Raw genomic sequence first — 14,031 nt, 5'->3', positions numbered from 1 at the left:
TGAGGTGTCATTCAACAGACACATGAAAGATTACATGTTGATTACATGTTGAGCAGTTGGTGAATTCACTAGCGGGAACATAACTTACCTTCTGGAACAGGGGTTTGGTATCTCTTCATTTGGTGTGGAGGGAACTTCATAGACTGTGGCAAACAACTGTGTCTCATAGGTTAGGGCAATATTCAGCTAACAAACACAAAGCCCTTTCAACAGTGCCTACTACAGCATGACCATGAAGGCGACCTGAGAAGGATTAGGGAGGGCTCAGGGAAGATGAAATGTCAGGATGCTTCCTCGAGACTCGCCCTCGTCAGAGTCCTGAGTAGGATGGCTCAAACTACATCAGGCCTATATGGCCTGAGGAACATTCAGAGAAATTCCATCCCTTCCTAAACAACCTTTCTGTGTACACAAAATAACTGAGCAAACTGAGATCTCATTTATTTTCCATAACTGGCATCCAGGCACTGAAGAAAAATGAAGCCCCACATTTCTTGTCTGTTTTTTGCCCAACAGTGTGAGCATTGTGGAGCTTCAGGTCGGTGCTGAGGCAGGAAGCAGGGTATTTGGAAGCTTCTGCACCCATTCTAGTGGCTTAATAGAGAAACACCAACAGTTAACAGTTTAAACCAGGCCTGTGGCTCAGGCATGTAACCCCAGCTATTCAGGATGTCTGATGCCTGCCTGGGCTACAGAAAGACTTAAGGACGCCTGGTGGTTCTTTCTGCTGCTTTTGTCTTTGAATACCCAGAAAATGATGACACTTCCCAGTGATTATCAGGTAATAATAAAAAGGAGGAGCAAGAATTCCTTTCCCTGAAAAGGCACCAACACATACAAGAGATGCTGTTACATGTGGCACTTTCCTGGCCTCTTCCAAGGCCTCTGGTAGTGTGTCAAGAGGCTGTATGGTATCAGATGACCTGGGCTTCTCTCTGCCTACCAGTGTCTGCAGCAAAGGCTTTGGGGGTCACAACTCATACTCGGGTAGATTTTTCACAGCAAGGGCATGCTTCTATAAGGGATAGAGGGAAATCATGTTACAAAAGTGAAGTTAAAAAAATAAACTATTTGAATGGCCAAGGGCTCACTGTTTAAGGGTTCTTACCCGGCACACACAAAGCCCTAGCTTTCCTCAGCATGCACAAGCCTTAGGTCATTCATTTTTTTCCCACATATTCTGCAGCAAGTTTAAGTTGGATAGACCACAAAAGGTATGTCCAGGTGCTAATCTCCAGAACCTATGAATGAGATCTGACTTGGGAATACAGGTTTTAATGATGTTATTAATTAATATTAAGATGAAATCATCCTAGATTTTAGGGATGTCACTAAACTCAATGATCAGGTCCTCAAAAGTGAGAAAGAAGTGTAAGGCTAAGAAAGAAGCATGGCAGACCGCGGAAGAGATTAAACTGTGCTGCCATCAGCCAGGAGACACCAGGTAGCCCCAAAGCTGGAAACGAGAAGAAATACTCACTGTAGGAATCGCTGCAGTCATCCAAGCGATTGTGGCCCCACCAACACCTTGATTTCAGACTTACACACAGAACCATGAAGGAGCACATTTCTGTGGCTGTAAGATACCACGTTGTTATTGTGACATTCTCGATCTGAACCCCACGTTTCTTATAATTAGTAACATTGAGTGTTGAGCAGACCAAGGTGAAGTCATTCAGGATTTCAGAGACTGGTGACCACTGACGCAGCCACCTCAAGCCATCATCATTGCCCTCTCCTCAATGCCATGCTTCACGGATGCTAATCAAATCACTTCTTACCCTACTTTAAGAATGTGGTCAGTGTAGGGAACGGTGGCACACGGAACCTTATGTGGACGGGTGACAAGATCACTCTACTGTGATTCAATACTTAAAAGACTTCCGTCCCCAGTTGGGTAGAGGTAGCGCTGGCCTTTAATCCCAGCACTCGGGATCCCGGTAGAGGCAGGCAGGTTCAGTGAGTTCAAGGCAAGTCTGGTCTACAAAGCAAGTTCCAGGACAGCCAGCGGGGCTGTTACACAAAGAAACCCTGTCTCAAAAAAAAAAAAAAAATCAAAAAAAATTTTTTTTTATTTTGTTTTTGAGTGTTTTGCCTGCATGACTGTACACTGTGTACACGGCTGGTTCCCTCAGAGGCCACATGAGGGAACCCTTGGAACTGGAGTTACAGATAGTCATGAGTCGCCATGTGGGTGCTAGAAATCAAACCCAAGTCCTCTTAGAAGAACAAGCCATGCTCTCTCACTTTTTTTTGATGAAAAAAAATTTTAAGATTTTATTTATAGCCACTGGTGGTGGCACACGCCTTTAATCCCAGCACTTGGGAGGCAGGCAGATCTCCGTGAGTTCGAGGCCAGCCTGGTCTACAAGAGCTAGTTCCAGGACAGGCTCTAAAACTACAGCGGAAACCCTGTCCTATGTATACAGTGTTCAGCCTGCAGGTAGACATGCTGGCCAGAAGAGGGCACCAGATCTCATTACAGATGGTTATGAACCACCATGTGGTTGCTGTGTATTGAACTCGGGGCCTCTGGAAGAGCTGCCAGTGCTTTTAACCACTGAACCAACTCTCCAGTCTGAGAAACCAAGTTCTTAACTGCTGAGCCACCTTTCCAGCTGCAAGACTGGTTTTTAAATACAGTCTCTCTTATTAGTTATAACCTTGAATTTACTATTTAATTTTTATGCTCAGGATTCTGTTGGGATTTTTTGTTGTTGTTGTTTTGTTTTGTTTTGTTTTTGTTTTTTTCAAGACAGGGTTTCTGTCTTTGGAGTCTATCTTGGAACTCACTCTGTAGACCAGACTGACTTCGAACTCAGAGATCAGCCTTTCTCTGCTTCCTGAGTACTGGGCTTAAGGGTATGTGCCACCATGGCCCAGAAGGACTCCTCATTTATGAATAGAAAGCTAACATCTATCTCTTTTGGTCACAAACAATTAAATGTCAATATATGCAAAGAAATCTCACTTATATAAGAGCCTGAATGCAATATGCACCTTGTACATAAAGTTTAAGAATGCATAACAGATTTCATTTTCACCTTTGAAGGTGGAAAGATGAAGTTGAGGGTACATACAACAGTGACAGGTAGCAGGGACATCATCATCCTTCTGAAGGCCCATGTCATAATTGTTGCTGTCTTCTTTATCAGTCATCATAATTTTTTAAATTACACTTAGCAAGCAATTAATAAATGGATAGCTATTAATAGTCAAAAATAATTTTATTCTATTCTTACTCCATTGTGATTCTCTGTGCTGGGTACCACAGGAGGTACGAAAGTGATAAGGATTCAGGCTCCAGATGCTTGCCTGAGAATCTAGTTTAGACGGGCTTATAATATACACCTTATAACTGTGATAGCTTGCAGAAGGCAGGAAGAGGCCTCCGGGTAAAATAAAGAGACGCCTTGACCTTTTAGGGAGACTTCCCGACATGTCCTCAGAAAGAGTGACTGAAGGGCCGGGCGGCGGTGGCGCACGCCTTTAATCCCAGCACTCGGGAGGCAGAGGCAGGCGGATCTCTGTGAGTTCGAGGCCAGCCTGGTCTACAAGAGCTAGTTCCAGGACAGGCTCCAAAGCTACAGAGAAACCCTGTCTCGAAAAACCAAGAAAAAAAAAAAAAAAAAAAAAAAAGAGTGACTGAAGTGGTCCTTACAACACCAGCAAAGTTTCTCAAAAGGAAAGAAAATAAGAAACTGGAGAGATAATCCAACAAGTACAAGCACTTGCTACACAAGCATGAAGACCTGAGTTCAGATCACAAGCATCCATGTAAAAGGCTGGGTATGACCATGCTCACACTCCTGTACTCCCAGTGCTTCAAGCGGATAGAGACAGGAGGGTCACTGAGGCTGGTCGGCTGCCAGCCTAGTTCTAGATTCTGTCAGACCCTGTCTCAAAACAATGTGTGATGTAAAAGAACAGAGTACCAGGCTGGAGAGATGGCTCAGAGGTTAAGAGCACTAGCTGCTCTTCCAGAGGTCCTCAGTTCAATTCCCAGCAACCACATGGTGGCTCACAACCACCTATGATAAAGTCTGGTGCTCTCCTCTGGTGTGCAGGCATACATGCAGACAGAATGCTGTATACATAATAAATAAACCTTAAAAAAAAAAGAGCAGAGTACCAGACATCTAAGACATCAAACCCTAACACACACACACACACACACACACACACACACACGGGGTGGGGGGGGTGTATTATAAAAAGGTGCTACTGCTAAAAAACATGACAGCAGCAGAGGCAGCAGGTAGGAAGTCAGCTCACTAGCTGGTTACAGACAGAAGCAGCAAATACAAAATTATTCTCCAGGGAGGAGGGAATGTGAAGGAACAGACATGAGTGTCCTGCATGGCACAAAAACACAATATGCATCTAACTAGAAGTCTGATTTCAGGAGCTCAATAAATAGATGTTGCCTATGTGGGCGTGTCCCATGCAGCAACTGCCCTTCCACTGCCTCTAAGCATAGCTTTTATTTCTTTTGCATATGAATGTATGGTGTGTGCCTGTGTGCATATGCGCACACTTGGAGACCCAAGGTTGACATCAAGATTCTTCCTGATTGTTTTACACCTTCTCTGCTAAGGTGGGTCTTTTGTTCCCTGGATCTCCCAGTTTCAAGTAGTCTTGCTAGCCAAGCCAGCTTGCTCTGGAAAGCCCCAGTCCCACCCACTAAGCACTGGGATTGCATACAGGCTGACACAACCCCCTGGCTTTTCACGTGGATTCCCGGAGATCCAAACCCCAGCCCTCGTGCTATCATGGCAAGATGTTTACCTGCTGACCATCTCCCCAGCTCTTGAGCAAAGCTTTTAGAGCTGTGTGTCACAAACTCTGTCCACAACCATGCACAGTCAAACCGCCTAGCACAGTTCCTAAAACGCATAATCCCAGGCCTAACACAGACTTGGGGGTTAGTCTCAACAACAGTAGTCAAGAAGGCAGCGGGGTACAGGCAACTTCTCTTCAAAGACATCTGTGTGGGATACAGAGGACACCAGAGAACAACAGCTGAAGATCGTGGCATCATCAAGATGAATGGTACACAGAATGCTTGTAGAGAAAGGGAGAAGAAACAGACAAGTCGGGAAGAGAGAACATGGAGGCACAGAAAGGAGGCTCTGTCCTCCTCAGAGACATGGAGCCCAGAAAAGCCAAAGGATCAAGGTCAGAAACTGTTCAGATGGCACACGAGCTGAGACTGACAGTAGGAGTTCCTAGACTAACAGGAGTCCGAAGTGCAGCATTGAGAAAAGGACCAGAAGAGGCCACATACACAGGTGGTCTCTCCTCCAGGCACCACAGCTCTGGAACTAAAATAAAACATAGGTGGATAGCATCTTATAGCAGTAAACGGTGGCTACGCGAACAAAGATGGCTGTTTAGAAAAAAAAGTTTGTTATAAGGGAAAAGATTAAAAAGATGAGATGAAAAACTAAAGTTATCAACACTTATGTGAGCCATCTGGCCATGTGATTTCACCTCACCCGTACTGCACCTGACTCTTGAAAAACAGAACAGCACGTCCTCGGACCACGTGATCCGGCAGTTCCACTGAGAGCTTTAACCAAGGGAGCTGAAACCATGTCTACACAGAAACCTACACACAAACATTATCCGTAAAAGGCAGAAGTAGAAATAACCCAAATCCCCATCACAGGTGAATAGATTAACAGTATGATCAATCCACACAAATAAATAATATTCGGCTATAAAAAAAAGAATGGAGTGTTGATACACACTCCAACACAATAAGCTGTGAAGCCATCATGCTAAGTACAGAAAGCCACATGCAAAAAGCCAATTGTGATCCCACTTACACAAAATGTCCAAAACAGGCAAATCTATAATGCCAAAGAAACAGATGATTTGTTGCTTGGTAACCACTAACTAGTGGTGAGAGAAATGAGAAAAGTGGCTTCTAGAAAGCGTGCTGGTGTTTTTTCTCAAGAGGAGTAAAAAATACACTGGAATTAAACAGTACAATACTGGCTGTAGATGGCTCCGCAGGTGCCTATGCTTTCTGCCAAGCCTGATGACCTGAGTTCAATCTCCAGGACTCACATGGGAATAGAAGATAGCTGGCTCCCAAAAATTGTCCTCTGACACCCTACACAAACACACACACACACACACACACACACACACACACAAGCCATGGCTAAGGTATGCCAACATACACACACACACACACATTAATAAAATATAGTAGAGGCTGGGTTGTGGTGGCAAGCACTTTTAATCCCAGCACTTGAGAGGCAGAAGCAGACAGATCTCTGTGAAGTCGCGACCAGCCTGGTCTGCAGAGCGAGTTCCAGGACACCAGGGCTGTCACACAGGAAACCCTGTCTCGAAAACAACAACAATTAAAAAAGAACAACAACAAGAATATAACAGTGACAGCTTCATGGTTTTGCATACAGACCAAAAAAAAAACAATGGCTTGTATATTTTTAGAAAATAGGCTGGAGAGATAGCTCACCAGGTGAAGAATTTGTCACATAAATGTGAGGACTAGAGTTTGTATCCCCAGCACCCACATAAATACCAGGTGGGCGTGGTCATCTGCCTGTCATTCCAGCTCAGGAGGCAGAGACCAGGGATCCCTGAGCCCAGTGGCAAGCTAGCATGCTCTGAGTACAAGTGAGAGACCCCGCCTCGATACAGTGTGGAAGGTCAACCCCAGGCCTCTACATGCACTTACTCCTGCACATATGTGCACCCAAAAGCACTAGACCATGCCTACATACACACACATATAAATATGTAATCATAACACGCATGCATATTACACACACATAAATATGCAATAATAAGAAACTAAAACAAGGAATTCAAACCACGACTCATGTGGAAAAGAACACTCAAGTACCTGTAGACACATGTATATCGACCTCACGTGCCCATTAGTAAGCTGTCCCTTCTGAAATGTTTATATCAAAACGGCGCCAGAATAACACGTAACCAGATGAGGTAAGTCCACTCACACTCACATGCTCAGAGGAATAACAATGAAAACTAACAGTCATTAAAATTTATTGCGTGTTTACTATGCTGTCAGGCACTATATTAAGCCCTTGTCATGTGTGACCTCCTTTCCTCTCTCCCTGCAATCCTCTGAAGTATGCACTGTCATCATCACCCTTTAACAAAGGTATGAGGAAACTGGGGCACAAATAATCTTAATAACCAAGTCACCCACGCATGCGACTCATCCCATGTAGCCGGATTCATCAATACATTGCTATGAATATGTCTTCCTAATTTCTAAACATTTCTATTTAGATAGGTCCTTGTGTATAAACTTCTCAGGCCAAGACTGCTCTGAACACCCAATTCTCCTGCCTCCACTTTCCTAGTGCTGAGATTAAAGGCCTGCTCCACCATACCTGGATAACCTTGTTTTGTTTTCTAAAATAATAATAATCATAAAATTTATGGACTTCATTCACTGACATAAAGCAAGTAAGGGGAGGGCCTCCATTTCAAAATGAATGTTACTAGAAGTATAGCAATCCTAGGAAAAAATAATCCCTGGAAACACCCAAAGTTGTGGCTTAAACTAAATTGAAGGCTGTATTTCATAATAACCAAAAGCCTGGAGTCCTGAGAAAAAAAATTCTACAGTTTTCTATCGCCTTTTAAATTAAAGGTAGGCGGTGGTGGCACACACCTTTAATACCAGCACTTGGGGGACTGAGGCCACTGAGAGTTCAAGGTCAGCCTGGCCTACAGGGCAAGTTCCAGGGCAGGTTCCAAAGCTACAGAGAAACCCTGTCCCCCCCCCCCCAAAAAAAATCAATCAATAAATAAACAGTAGATAATTCAGTCTCTCCCTGAAATCTAAATGAGAGGGCTATTAGCAAAAACAACGCAGCACCTGAGTGGTGGTAGCCTGGAGAGGTGGCACACTCCTTTAATCACAGCTCTCAGGAGGCAAGTGGATCTCTGTGAGTTAGAGGCCAGCTAAGTCTACAGGTCGAGGTGTGTGTGTGTGTGTGTGTGTATTGTGTAGCTATATATGTATATAGCACCTTGTGTGTCTAGGTATATTCCACAGAATACTTGTGTGCTTACCAAATAACAAGATGATAAATTCCAAGGCCTACATCACAGGAGGAACATGAAAAAGGGCAACGTGATTAAATAAGACTGCTTGAAAACCAGCATTTAGGAAGGGGTAGAAGGCAAAAGGTCACTACTGGCCTCCAGCCTTGAGGGACTAAGAGCGGATTGTTCCTACAGTGGGAAGTACAGGGTGCTTAATGCCCTGGAAAATACAAGCAGACAGGCAGGCAGGATGCAGTTATGTAACTCTCCAGAGTCAGGGGAAGTGTCTGGACTTGACAGAATAAGGAAAGGTAAGTAAGTCATGCTTCCGAAAGAGCTGTGCAAGCATTATTGTATTCGACGTAGAAGCCTGGTATTCGATAAAGAAGCCTGGTTTCAGACAGAGCTGGTTCACAGAGCCTGGAATTCCAGCCTACATCCCGTGCCCTAATTTCATTCTAAATAGTCTGTTCCCTGAGGCAAGACTTGGTGAAACTTTGATTTCAGCAAACTCACAATAGAAAAATCATTTTAAGGAAAAATAAAAATCTCTCTCTCTCTCTCTCTCCCCCCCCCTCTCTCCCCCCCCCTCTCTCCCCCCCCTCTCTCTCCCCCCCTTCTCCTCCTATCCCTTGTGCTTGTGAACGTATTAAAGCATCGTTTAAAAAATCAAAAATCAAACAAATCTGTTTGTTCCTTCACAAGCCTTCTTTTAGAACATAGGTAGTGAGCATTAAATTTCCTCACATTTCACAGCTTAAGCTACAATGAACAGTCAATAGGCAATCCACTGTACAAGCAGCGCTATTTTTATCATGAGAAAGATTTCGTTAAGCCCAGTCGCTGAACTCGACCTCTTTCGGTCATGACATTGATAGCCAAACTTTTTTTGCTGAGTGACACAGAAACCCACACTCGTCCGTTTTACCCGATGAAACCCCCGTCTCTGGAAACTTCTTTTCCCAGCCCTGCACCAATCAGTGCCATTTCCCAGGGGCATCAGCTGCCTCTGAGGATCTGTGCTTTCTGAGCTACACTACATCTGACCCAGAGATCTGAAGCCTAAAAACGTCTCGCCGGAGACCAGCCGAGATGGGGCCAAGAAGCTCGGATGGCGCCGCGTTGTGACCTCACAGTACCCCCCTTGCCCGGTTCAGGGGGCATCGGGTACCCACCCCGCGAGGCCCGGCCCACGCCGGTACGCACCTGACCAGCGGCTCCTTCTCCGGCCGCGCGGGTTCCTCCAGGCACCGGCACGGGCAGCAGCAGCAGGCGCTCCGTAGCCAGCGGCGCAGCCCCATAGGGAGCGAAGACGGACACCCGGTTCCCAGAGCCGGGCGCACGATGGCAGCTGGGGCGCGGGGACTGGGGTGGCCGCGGCGTCAACGGGCCGGGCCGTGCGCATCACGCCGCGGCCGAGGACGCCAGCCGCGCGTTTCTGCGGGAGCTTTTCCCTCTCTCTTTTAATTCCCCGGGTGCCACCGGAGCGCATGCGTCCCCGTGACGCCCCGCTGCTGCCCTCTAAGGAGCGAGCGCGCTCCAGCCTCAGCGCAGAACCCGGGCGGCGGGGGTGGGGTTAGGGGTGGAGGGTGGCCGCCAAGCACCGCGAGGTCCAAAGCTCGAGGCAGAGCCCAACTGTCCTTTTAATTGACTTCGCTGCGGAACAAGTGAAAGGTCTCCCACAATACAAGCTTTGAAAAAGTTTTTTTTCAGACTTTCAGCCCTTAAACGGGATTTTTAAAAAAAAGTTATCGCTTATGAGTTCTGGAATTGTTTCGTGATGTTTATAATAGAGATGTGGTCTTGTGAGCTACCAAAGTAGGTACTGGAGACAGAATCCAGGTCGTCTGCAAGAGCGGCAAGTGCTCTTAACCACTAAGCCATCTCTCTAGGCCCCCCCCAAACCCTCCTCTCTTTCATTATTTGTTTATTATTATTTATTTATTATTATTGTTGTTATTATATGTTCATTGGTGTGATGGTCAGATGCCCTGGAACTGAACTGGAGTTGTGAGCTGCCATGTGGGTGCTGGGAATTGAACTCAGGACCTCTGGAAGAGCGGCCAGTGCTCCTAACCACTGAGCCATCTCTCCAGTCCCTTGTTATTTGTTTTTTTTTTTTTTTTGGTGTTTCGAGACAGAGTTTGTCTGTGTAGTCCTGGCTGTCCTGGAGCTTTGTAAGCCAGGTTGGCCTTGAACTCACAGAGATCCTCCTGCCTCTGCCCCGAGTGCTGTGATTAAATACGTGTGCTACCACGCCTGGCTGACTCTTTTTTATGTCCAAACAGAAGCTTACCATATCCAATTTATCTCCCTCAATCATTCTACTGCACACATTTTTGTGCCTGGCTTGTTTCACTCGGCATCATGCAGAATGAATGTGTGTACCTTTTGAGTGCCAGTGTACTATTTAACCAGACTCCTGATGGTGCATATGTAGTCCAATCCCAGCATCTTGTACTAAAATGTAGGGGCATAGTGCACAGCCCTGAACATGTTCTTGGGTGCATCTACATCAACAGAATAACCATTTGGTGGTTGAATTGCTATGTCATAAGACAGATGCCCCTTTGATTTTGATGAATCTTGACAAATTGCTCTCCAATGAACAATTCCAGTTTAGACTCTGGTATATGAATGTCCATTTTCACCAATACAAGATACAAGCTTTTTTTTTTTGCCAATCTTATTTGAGAAGTGTTTATTGCCAGCTATGCGCTAGGTATGTTTTATGACATGTGAATGAATACATTAGTTATTAAAACCAGCAAAAAGCCTATACTCTTTTGAGCATTTTAGTGTGTGAGCACACTCGCCTAGGGGTCATGCCAGATTCTACTCCTGAGTTACAACCCCAGGTGTTTTGTTTTGAAAAGTTTTCAGGTAGCCTAGGATGACTTCAAACTTCCTATACAGCTGAAGATGACCTTGATTGAATTCCTGATCCTTCTGCCTCAACCTCCCTAGTACTGAGATTACACGTGTGTGCTATCGTACCATTTTATGCAGGGCTAGGGATCATACTCATGTTAGGCCAGCGCCATGCCCAGCTACAGACTAGATCTTTTTAATGACTTAGATCAAGAGGTTAATGTTCATCCTTAGTAAGGATCATGTTCAGTTTTTAATTTTTAACGATTTATTTAACTTCATTTTATGTGCATTGATGTGAAGGTGTCAGAACTTGTGGAACTGCATTTTCAGACAGTTGTGAGCTGCCATGTGGGTGTTGGGAATTGAACCCAGGTCCTCTGGAAGAGCAGTCTGTGCTCTGAGCCATCTCTCCAGCTTTTTTTTTTTTTTCTTCCGAGTTAGGGTTTCTCTGTGGCTTTGGAGCCTGTCCTCGAACTAGCTCTTGTAGACCAGGCTGGTCTCGAACTCACAGAGATCTGCCTGCCTCTGCCTCCCAAGTGCTGGGATTAAAGGCGTGCGCCACCACCGCCCGGCTCTCCAGCTCTTTAATTTGAATTTTAAGACATGAATGAAACAGTTGAAGTTCCCTTTTTATTTATTTCTATTTATTTATTTTTGAAACAGGGTTTCTCTGTAGCTTTGGAACCTGTCCTGGAACTAGCTCTTATTGACCAGACTAGCCTCGAACTCACAGAGATCACCTGCCTCTGCCTCCCGAGTGCCGGGATTAAAGACGTGCACCACCACCAGCAGCTGAAGTTTCCTTTTTAAAGTTCACTTTCTACATCTATTTATTGCAGGGGTGTGAGTGCCCTGACAACGCATACGGGGTTCTAAGAACAACCTGCAGAAACTGGTTCTCACCTTCCACCATGTAGGGTTCAGGGATCCAGCTGAGGCTGTGGGGCTTGCCTTTCCCCTCACAGAGCCATTGAGTCAGTCCTGTTTTTTTGGCTCTTAAAGCTCATCACCTTAGTCTTTGTCAAAGGTCTTCCCGGGAGCTGACTTGCTTCCTGCTCCTCTCATTTTCATGAGCTACTGGAGGCACAACACTCCTCCTCCACCTTCAGCTTCATGTCTGAGCGCGTCTGACAGCCCATTTCCCCTTTCCAACATCCTTCACGGGGTGGCCGGAGATTCCCTTTTCAGAGAGGAGCTACTCCACTGCCTGCGGTGATGCCAGCACCGCCAACCACACACAGGAGCATCTGACATTTACCCAGAGCCCCTGGGCACCTGACGTCGGGGGAGCTGGCAGTCCCCTGGAGCAACTGGTGAGTCACAGAGCCATCAGCTGCTTGTTTTCCAGGCAGAGTTAGGACAGAAGCCAGCCTCTATTTTCAGATTTTTTTTATGGCAAGGAAAACTCTGAGTCTGTTTTGAAAACAGTATAGTTTGGAGTCTTCTCTCACACCTCCCCCCCCCCCCAGTCTTTAGAAATTTACTAACAATTACTGAGAGTTGGGGGGGAGGGTTCATGCAGGAGGGAAAATAAGAAAATCCAAATATTTAAATGTCAACGTTCTACCATCAGTGTACTGCACTGAATAGTTTTAGTGTTTTCATGGAAAGCTCTCTTTAATGTTGATGGCTGTACTTAGGAGTTGTACCCCTCCAGGAGAGAGATGCCAAGGAGGACCAACATGGTTCAGAGAAATCATACCAAGAAGTCCCAGGAGGGCCAACGAGATGGCTCAGCAAGTAAAGGTGCTTGAGCCAAACTTGTTGACCTGAATTTGATCTCCAGGACACTCATGGTAGAAGTGAAATGACTCCCAAATGTTGTCCTCGGACCTCCACTTGCACATCATGGCATAGTGTGAGTGTGCACACACGTGCACGCGCACACACATACTACAAAATATAAAAACATTTTAAAGGCCCAGGAGTAGAAAGATGGCTTAGCAATAGGAGCATATACTGGCTTTGCAAATGATGTGTGTTCAGTTCCCAAGTATGCATATCAGAACACTTACAACTACCCCTCATTCTCAATTCAGGGGAATCTGATACCACTGGTTTCTATGTGTAAATGCACTCGCGTGTGTAGGGGAATGTGTTACAGTTGTAGTGTTGCAGAGATATCCTGGCTTATCTGGAAGCCGGGTTACCCTTAGAGCCGCAACAGGACAGCTCAGCCTTGGAGGACTGGTGTCCTGACTATGGGGAAGCCAGGCTACCTGAAGCTGGGGTGCGGTGGGGGCAGTCTCCCCACAGGATATAGTGATCCTGCTCTTCTCCTGGAGAGCTTCCACAGCTCAGTCCTGCTTTGTTCCCTTAAGGGAAAGTCCTGACAGAGCTATCTGCTTCTCCTCTGGCTAACACTCTGCTAAAGGGGAAGCCCCTGCAGAAATGTAGCAATCTCCTCTGACTCAGGGGGAAAGTTACTTTTTTCTGCCCCGCCTTGTTCAACCCCCTCTTAAAGAGCATTCTAGCAAGGTTCTTCTGTTCTGCTCTGCCTTGCTGAGGCTCCCTAGGGAACATCTCAGCAAGGTTTTTCAGTTCAGTTCCCTAATGGATGTCCCAGCCAGTTTCTTGAATCTATACTGGCAAATGAAGGTCATCACCCAAGACTCTCTTGAGGAGATTTATTTGGGAAGTAGTAGTCCAGAAGAGTCGCGGCCTCTGCCAGGGAGGGATTAACAATAGCCTTTCAATTTTAATATTAACAAGAGGCAGAAAGGCTTATTATATAGGGCTTTTTAGGGGCGGAGTTTTCCCAGGGAGAAGTGGGATTGGTCAGTTTAGTTGGTCGGGGACAGAAGAGATGGCTCTGACTTCATGGCCAAACTGTGTTTCTTTCACTGGTCCTTTTTAGCTTTTTGACTTAGGACCAAGGCATATTTCTTTCACTGGCTCTGATTCTAAGGACCAAATGTGTTTTTTGACACTAGTTTCAGAGTCATGGCACATGTCTTTAGTCCTAGGTTCAGTAATAATGATGTTTCTTTCCTGGCCCAGGTCTTAAATACAGGGTGCGTTTCTTTCACTGACTCTGGGTTCAGAGTCAGGATGCGCAGTGATTGGTTGATTTCCAGCTCCAGTTGTCCCTTTCAC

The 14,031-nt window shown here is 45.7% G+C and overlaps 1 protein-coding gene across 3 annotated transcripts in view; it reads right to left on the bottom strand.

Moving 5' to 3' along the window:
- Mreg (melanoregulin) overlaps window positions 1–14,031 on the bottom strand; it is a 118,334-nt gene that overhangs the window by 80,100 nt on the left and 24,203 nt on the right. For 2 of the 3 annotated variants that reach the window (XM_038340386.1, XM_038340387.1), the window contains exon 1: window positions 9,268–9,566. The exons of the other annotated variant lie outside the window; for it this stretch is intronic. In XM_038340386.1, the coding sequence (XP_038196314.1) occupies window positions 9,268–9,362 (95 nt within the window). In that variant the 5' untranslated portion in view covers window positions 9,363–9,566. Of the gene's footprint in view, window positions 1–9,267; window positions 9,567–14,031 lie in introns of those variants that run through there. 3 annotated transcript variants of the gene reach the window in all.

This window comes from Arvicola amphibius, chromosome 8 (assembly GCF_903992535.2).
Source record: "Arvicola amphibius chromosome 8, mArvAmp1.2, whole genome shotgun sequence".
Classification (NCBI taxonomy): Eukaryota; Metazoa; Chordata; class Mammalia; order Rodentia; family Cricetidae; genus Arvicola; species Arvicola amphibius.
The sequence above is the reverse complement of the archived record's forward strand: the minus strand, read 5'-3'. Positions and strand labels throughout refer to the sequence as shown.